Source organism: Maylandia zebra, linkage group LG6 (assembly GCF_041146795.1).
Source record: "Maylandia zebra isolate NMK-2024a linkage group LG6, Mzebra_GT3a, whole genome shotgun sequence".
In the NCBI taxonomy this organism is placed as follows: domain Eukaryota; kingdom Metazoa; phylum Chordata; class Actinopteri; order Cichliformes; family Cichlidae; genus Maylandia; species Maylandia zebra.
In genome coordinates this window covers 37,280,623-37,288,992 of record NC_135172.1, presented here as the reverse complement: position 1 = coordinate 37,288,992, position 8,370 = coordinate 37,280,623, and the positions used below count along the sequence as shown (strand labels likewise).

Below are 8,370 nucleotides of genomic sequence, written 5' to 3'. Positions count from 1 at the left end.
ATATTGACCACAGCCCCAGATATGCTGCTTAGTGATGGTGATGACTTTCAAAGCAGAGCCAATGAGAATCGATAAGGATTTTTAATCCATAAGTGATATCGATAATGGAATTGCTAAATTCTTATGAATTCCCATCCCTAGCTTCATCATGCCTTTAAAATGAAATCATTTAAAAATTGATTTTGTAATTACCTGGGTTATCTTTGTCTTACATTAAAATTTGATGAATGCTGAAACATCTAAGGGTGACAAATATGCAAAAAATAAGAAAAGAGGAAGGGGGGGGGATACTTTTTTTTCCCCCAGCACTAGATCATTACATTTTATACTCTTCCAATCGATGGCCTTTTATTCACAGTAATAAAACAAAAAACACAGATCAAATAAGTCAAGACACAAGTATTTTTATACAAATGGCAGTGTATTATTTCATAATTACAAATGTCAGATATGGTACAACAACCAGTGATACAACTTGTACAAGAATTAACAATGACTGCAGTGGTTGAACGACATGACTGTACAGATACAAAATAAAGAAGAAAAATCAAGAAGTCCCAGGCCGAGTTTGAAAACCCATAATCCATCCATCATTTCTCCCTTTCTCGAAAATATTACTTAACTGACAAATCTGGACAAAAGAACGTGAAACCCCGCAAAACCTCCCAGCCTGTGTCGGTGGTCATCCCAAAGCTAGACTTGAGTAAACTAAATAACTTGCGCTTCGAAACGTCGCTGGTGAGCGCCATCCCAGTGTTCGGGAAGTGGCTTGACTCACCATCAGAGTCTTGGAGGAAAGGCAGAAGAGAAGGAATGCGCTTTATGAATTCAAAGACTCAGCTGGTCGCCTTGCGATTCATAAAGATGTCCTCAGATACCAGTGAGATATGTTGGCACTAGAAGGTCATAATTTACATATACAAGGAACCTGAAGTATTACAAACTGATACATGCTTGAGTAATAAAACATATGCATTTTTCTAAACAGGCATTACAATGCACTTAGTGCGGACATTCAAAACTGTTGAGCTGTTTAAAGTTCCTTTACGCAAAGGGATTTCTCTAAGAATGGACGGAAGGATAAAGAGGCTGAAAAAAGGCAGGATGTCAAAAATTAACTTGGTTATTGGCACATTTAATAAAGGCTGTCAGTCTTTCTCTACTAAATTCTTCAGATAACAAAGAAATTCTAATTTAGTTTATGTCGCTTTTGGTATCACTGGCAAAAAAACAAAATAAAAACAAACCAACAAAAGTTTAAAGACACTTTTCCCATAGTCATTGTCAAAACACACCATTAGTGCAATGGAACGAAAAACAGAATTTCTTCACTGCTATATGGAAGGTGTAAGAGTAAAGATGGTCAAAACAATGATAGAGTCATGGGTGGTGAACACAGTTTAGTTTCCTTGTGAGAATGAGTGAATCAGTTACATGTTAGAAATACATAATTTACAAGGTTTTTGAGGCTAAAGAGCTAAAAGGCTAAAATCTACAGAGGCAAGCAAAATCAGCTTCAAATGTGCCTGAGAGCAACAACAAACGAAATAAAGACACTAAGAAACTCAATGACAAGAAGCCGGCGACAGCTAGATGCACCCATCTGATTCCTGATAATGGAATGTGCAACAGGGGACAAACTCTTAGAATAAGCCACTTCTCCAAATTAGGTAATTACATAGGGGACCTATATGTGTGCCACTTTAAATGTATACAGTTTCAAAAGTGTTAGGAATTGAATCAAGCTCCTACATGATTCTGAAGCGCTGTATTGACAAAATGCAGACTTTGCTTTTCTGTAGAAAAAAAATTGATTAATCATTTAGGTTATACACATAAAACTAACATGTGCAGGTGGGGTATTCACAGCATTAAAAACAGAAGGTGGAAGTAAACAGCAACTGCCTCCAAAGCTAAATTCATAAAATGGGTCTGAAATGCCTCAGAAAAAAGCAAATGGTGAACATGTTTGTTTGTTTTTTTATATATATAAATGGGGAAAGTAAAGAAAATGTATTTGCTCTTGGCTGATTAACTTGGAAGGAAACAGGGCTGTAGGAAAATGTAAAACAATCTTGTTTCTGCAATTCAGAACTCAACTGATTGTTAATTTCTCGGCATCTGCGCACATGAGCAACTTTCTCAGGTCATTCCTGAGAGAGCAACATCCAAGCTCTGAATATAGTAGTCAAAGGTGCCCATCATCAGTAACAAATTCTACATGTATCTCAAACAGTTATAGCTAGGGAGGATAAATGGAGGCCAACTAGCGATCAGCCAAGCACAAAGGCCAAAGACGGCTGACATCTGAACCAGCTGATCAGGCGCAAGAGTTTTTGTTGTCGTTTCTTTTTTAAAGAAGCAGTTGTCAGCTGCAGGCCAGGTCTATGTTACATTTCCAACATCGCCTCCTTTATCATCTGTCTTCCTGTTCCAACTCAGTCAAATGTGTCCAAACACCCAGAGGCTTTCTGGTCTGCTTAAAACCATATGCATGCTAAACAATTCAAAACAACTGGACACAGTCAGAAAAGGAAATAAAAGCCAGAGAACACAGCAAAGAAAAAAAGACGAGGAATAGAGATAAATCACCCCAAAAATATTCAACCTAAGTGAATAATGTAACAGACTTTTACTCAATAGCTGTGCATCTAAAAATTAATGTTCTGAGCTTTTGCAGCTCATGAAAAAAAGATTTCTAGAGAGGTCCAGTAATGATGGGGATCAGGCTTCATGTTACTGCAAATGGCCTCCACCATATCATATTTACTATTTAACTCTTACACGTGCTAAATAAACCACAATTAGGAGTAAACTCGCCACCTCTGCTAGAACTGGGTCGGTACAGGCACCTAGAAGACAGTTCACTACACGGCCACCTGCATAACTGGGCTGAAGAGAGGGATCAGATTACCTCAACCAATTTAAATACACAGGGGCAGTAAGTCCTTGAAACAGACAGGAAAAGTTAAGCAGTGTGGCATTAACACAGCAACGGTAGTCTAGATTCATTTTTAACCCCGTTTCATTAGAATCTACACACTTCATTTAGAACTACCTGAGCCTTGAGGCATTTGGAGGCTAGGGTTAGTTTGAAACCAGGCAGAGCTGATGTACTAAAAACATGTCACGCTGGCCAAATCAAAGACAAAATTACAGCTCACAAGAAAACAAAAAGGCCTTATGCTACATTGAGAAAATAAAAAGACTACTGGTACTGTGCTTCTTAAAAACAAAACAAAAAAAAGCTCCCCAACACACTTTATCCATACTCATTCCAAAAGAAAATAAAAAAGGAAATAAAAATGTAAATGTATGCATTCAAGTGGTACTTTTATGGCTTTTTGTACAATACAACCTTTAGTGAAAATATACATCTAGACATAAATTCAAGTACAAATGTACAAAATCTTTAAACTCATACTTTTTTCTTTAATTATAATACACTTTTAATACAGCTCATAAATACAGGTCAACATTCACTGAGTTCCTAAGATTTGCGCTCGGTTGGAGTTTGTGGAGAAGTTCTGCGGCGGAAGGGTGCAGGTGAAGGGAGTGGTTTAAAGTCGCGAGGGCCCTTCAGTCTCGTCATCGCTGTAACTGCCCTCAAAACAGATCTGGGAAGGAGTAAAAGTGAGGATATATCACTAACATTGGAAACCTGCATCGCTGCACCAGCTCACATGTGCAAGATGATGTCACCCTTGCCTGTAACCCTCACTTAACCACATTAGATGTGGTTTTTCGGTAGGGCCAAAGCTGGAATTAGTAAAATACTCAACTGCAAGCAAGTTAGAAGATGACATACTGCAAGACATGCAATTCAACGTATCCATAATAACCAGAATAGAAAGTGGGACTGCTATGTAAATGTGTGCTGTTAAAGCACAAGCTCTCTCTAAAGATGTGAGCAGGCATCTTTTACTGCAAAGAGATGGCTGATCTTTGACTGATGTTCATTTTCTGAATCCAAGAGGGACCAGAGAACAGTGTCTGCAGTCTTCATCTCAGTCTTCTATGATCCTGACAGCTTCCACTAATAAGATAAGTTGGCCTGGAAGTAACCTGAAAGTCTAAAACAGGTCAGGAAGGGAAAAAAATCTGTAACTCTCATTCTCCTTATTATCTCTCATGTTCAGTGCAGCTACTTTTCCACATAGGGCCAGGCATATTTGGATGACTTTTTTTCCCACGATTTAAAACCAGAATTTTTGTATTTACTCTTGTTAAAATTTGTTTGATAACCTGAAACACCCAAGTGTGATGAGTATACAAAAAAAAAAAAAAAACCCAGAAGACATCAGGAAGGGCGCAAATACTTTTTCATGACTTGATACACTATATACACACAATATTGCCCCACCTAAACCATGGGACCCTAAAGGGCAGTAAGGGATCACGTATCTTCTTATTCAAATCTCTGGGATCAAACAGAAGTTGTGACAAAAAAGGTAGGAATCTGTGTGAAATTACAAGAATTCAAGGGAAGTTTAAAGCACAATATAAGGTCCAGTAATAACAAACAGGAGGGACATAGTGAAAATACCCTGTAAGCTGAACAATCCTGCAAACAAACATGCTGTTAGAATCATTTATCATCACTGAATTTACATCACTATTAGCACATCCCCTAAGCACAAATCACCCCTTAAGAATATGCAAAGCTTTAGTGAGGAAGGGTTACAAAGAGAAGACGGGCCTTATTCAAACAAAGTTTCACAGCTTAGAGATAATATTTCAACATGCTGAGTTTGGATAAGGCCTTGGGAAAAAAAAGAAGCAAGGAAAGTAGGAAGAAAGGAAGTACCTTAGCCCCCACCCCCTCGCACAGTTGCCGGAGCACTAGCACTTGCCTCTCTTCTGAACAGGCGGTAGAAGAAGCCTCTCTTTGGTGGAGGGTTAGGCCGGTTCATGTCCAGGTCTGGGCACAGTGTCCCGTCTGTCTCGTAAACGTTGATTTCTTTGAAGCACTCCATCTCGATCATCTACACACACAAAGAGAGTGTGAGTAATTAAACCTCAAACAGGTGGAAATTAGTTAGTAGTCAAATCTGCTGCAAGGAATCTTTTGTCTTTTGAGATGCTCCCTGCTAATAAACACACACATAAAAATTAATATGTTGAACATTTTGAAAATAAAGTCTAAATTTCAAGGTTAAAGCCAAAAATGTATTTTGAAAAAAGGGGAAATGTGGAGATTATCGTTGTTGTTGCAAGACAAACTGCCATGTTTGCTATACCCTCTACAAAACGCAATGTTTAGAGCACCCAGTTAAACAAATTGATTGGTCGTCTCGTGATATAAAATACATCCACTTTATTGCACGAAGGTGTAACCATCGATAACCTTGCATCTGTCCATTGCCAGCCCTTTCCTTTTGTCCGCTCTTTCAGGTTGTGTTTGTCCGTCGGACCAGATGCAGCTTTTTGCACCATCTTTTCATCGTCCTCATATTTATCACCACACTTTATGTGCTAAAAGAGAAATCATTTCTTTCTTGGTTACAAGAAAGGGCGAAGGTGGCTCAAGAGTTGGGAGTTCGTCTTGTAATCGGAAGGTTGCCGGTTCGAGCCCCGGCTCGGACAGTCTCGGTCGTTGTGTCCTTGGGCAAGACACTTCACCTACCGCCTACTGGTGTTGGCCAGAGGGGCCGATGGCGCGATATGGCAGCCTCGCTTTTGTCAGCCTGCCCCAGGGCAGCTGTGGCTACAACTGTAGCTTGCCTCCACCAGTGTGTGAATGGGTGGATGACTGGATGTGTAAAGCGCTATACAAATTTGCCATTTACAAAAACCAATTCTTGAGTATGATTTCACTAACTCAGAGGGTACAGAAACTTTAATCTTGAAATTTCAGCTTTATCCTCAAATTGGTCGTTAATATTTTTTTCTTATCGTGGCCTTAATACTCCTTCGTAGGAGTGACTGTCATTCCCTCTCCATTCACGTTGGACATTTAGGACATAACTGAACACCTGCACTTACACACATGCGCCAACTTCACATGCAATGTACACTTATTATTACTCTGTCTTCCAAATTCATCTTAAAGCAGAGTGCACATCATTTATGCAGGTGTTTCTATGTGCTGTGGGTGTAAACAATGACATCATCTCAACGGCCTGAGCTCGCAGTACCTCGTTCTGCCAAGGGATGGAGACACTGCCTGTGACAAACTTGGAATAAAAGTCATCATCTGTGGGGTCAAGGTTCACGCCTTTGACAGTGGAGAACTGCTCAATGTCCAGGACATCTTTACAGTACACAGCTCGAGGCTAACAGAGAAAAAAAGAAGGAGAGCATTGGAATGACTCAGTAATGTCTGAATGATAAGGGAAACGCTAAACCAGACATACAGTGGGGCAAAAAAGTATTTAGTCAGCCACCGATTGTGCAAGTTCCCCCACCTAAAATGATGACAGAGGTCAGTAATTTGCACCAGAGGTACACTTCAACTGTGAGAGACAGAATGTGAAAAATAAACCCATGAATCCACATGGTAGGATTTGTAAAGAATTTATTGGTAAATCAGGGTGGAAAATAAGTATTTGGTCAATAACAAAAATACAACTCAATACTTTGTAACATAACCTTTGTTGGCAATAACAGAGGTCAAGCGTTTACTATAGGTCTTTACCAGGTTTGCACACACAGTAGCTGGTATTTTGGCCCATTCCTCCATGCAGATCTTCTCGAGAGCAGTGATGTTTTGGGGCTGTCGCCGAGCAACACGGACTTTCAACTCCCGCCACAGATTTTCTATGGGGTTGAGGTCTGGAGACTGGCTAGGCCACTCCAGGACTTTCAAATGCTTCTTACGGAGCCACTCCTTTGTTGCCCGGGCTGTGTGTTTTGGATCATTGTCATGTTGGAAGACCCAGCCTCGTTTCATCTTCAAAGTTCTCACTGATGGAAGGAGGTTTTGGCTCAAAATCTCACGATACATGGCCCCATTCATTCTGTCCTTAACACGGATCAGTCGTCCTGTCCCCTTGGCAGAAAAACAGCCCCATAGCATGATGTTTCCACCCCCATGCTTCACAGTAGGTATGGTGTTCTTGGGATGCAACTCAGTATTCTTCTTCCTCCAAACACGATGAGTTGAGTTTATACCAAAAAGTTCTACTTTGGTTTCATCTGACCACATGACATTCTCCCAATCCTCTGCTGTATCATCCATGTGCTCTCTGGCAAACTTCAGACGGGCCTGGACATGCACTGGCTTCAGCAGCGGAACACGTCTGGCACTGCGGGATTTGATTCCCTGCCGTTGTAGTGTGCTACTGATGGTGACCTTTGTTACTTTGGTCCCAGCTCTCTGCAGGTCATTCACCAGGTCCCCCCGTGTGGTTCTGGGATCTTTGCTCACCGTTCTCATGATCATTTTGACCCCACAGGATGAGATCTTGCGTGGAGCCCCAGATCGAGGGAGATTATCAGTGGTCTTGTATGTCTTCCATTTTCTGATGATTGCTCCCACAGTTGATTTTTTCACACCAAGCTGCTTGCCTATTGTAGATTCACTCTTCCCAGTCTGGTGCAGGTCTACAATACTTTTCCTGGTGTCCTTCGAAAGCTCTTTGGTCTTGGCCATGGCGGAGTTTGGAGTCTGACTGTTTGAGGCTGTGGACAGGTGTCTTTTATACAGATGATGAGTTCAAACAGGTGCCATTCATACAGGTAACGAGTGGGGGACAGAAAAGCTTCTTACAGAAGACGTTACAGGTCTGTGAGAGCCAGAGATTTTCCTTGTTTGAGGTGACCAAATACTTATTTTCCACCCTAATTTACGAATAAATTCTTTACAAATCCTACCATGTGAATTCATGGATTTTTTTTTCACATTCTGTCTCTCACAGTTGAAGTGTACCTCTGGTGCAAATTACTGACCTCTGTCATCATTTTAAGTGGGGGAACTTGCACAATCGGTGGCTGACTAAATACTTTTTTGCCCCACTGTAAGTGAAATCAGATGGATTCTTGATTAACATGAACTCTTCACATGCTTAGGATTTCCACAGTGCTCTGTTTTTCCTCAACGTGGCCTACTCTTGTGTATAACCCAAAATAGAACCACAGATAACACTATCTATTTTCAACTATTGATTTAACCCCTTAGGTCAGTACTCTCCCTCCCTCATTCCATTTACGGCACTGAAAATCCAATGACTTTCACTTTTTTTTCTTTTCTTTTTTCTTTTTTTTTTTTTTATCTCTAAATCCCAGTTAAAGAAAACATAAACCAAAAACAAAATTACAGTGCTACAGAGTTTCTGGTTAAACTAAATTTATCTGGGAACATCATTGCCATTAAAGAAGGGCAGCTAACATAACGACAGTGAAATTACACACCCACTTCTCACCATGATA

At 40.4% G+C, this 8,370-nt stretch overlaps 1 protein-coding gene across 2 annotated transcripts in view; it reads right to left on the bottom strand.

Moving 5' to 3' along the window:
- Nucleotides 1-384: 384 nt before the first annotated feature.
- Nucleotides 385-8,370, bottom strand: part of grk4 (G protein-coupled receptor kinase 4) — a 53,475-nt gene continuing 45,489 nt past the window's right edge. The window contains exons 14-16 of one of the 2 annotated variants that reach the window (XM_014411961.4): nt 6,138-6,275; nt 4,808-4,985; nt 385-3,617 (exon numbers count right to left, since the gene is read on the bottom strand). In XM_014411961.4, coding sequence (XP_014267447.1) covers nt 4,809-4,985; nt 6,138-6,275 — 315 coding nt within the window. In that variant the 3' untranslated portion in view covers nt 385-3,617; nt 4,808. The remainder of the gene's footprint in view (nt 3,618-4,807; nt 4,986-6,137; nt 6,276-8,370) is intronic. The other variant, XM_014411960.3, reaches the window with a different exon arrangement.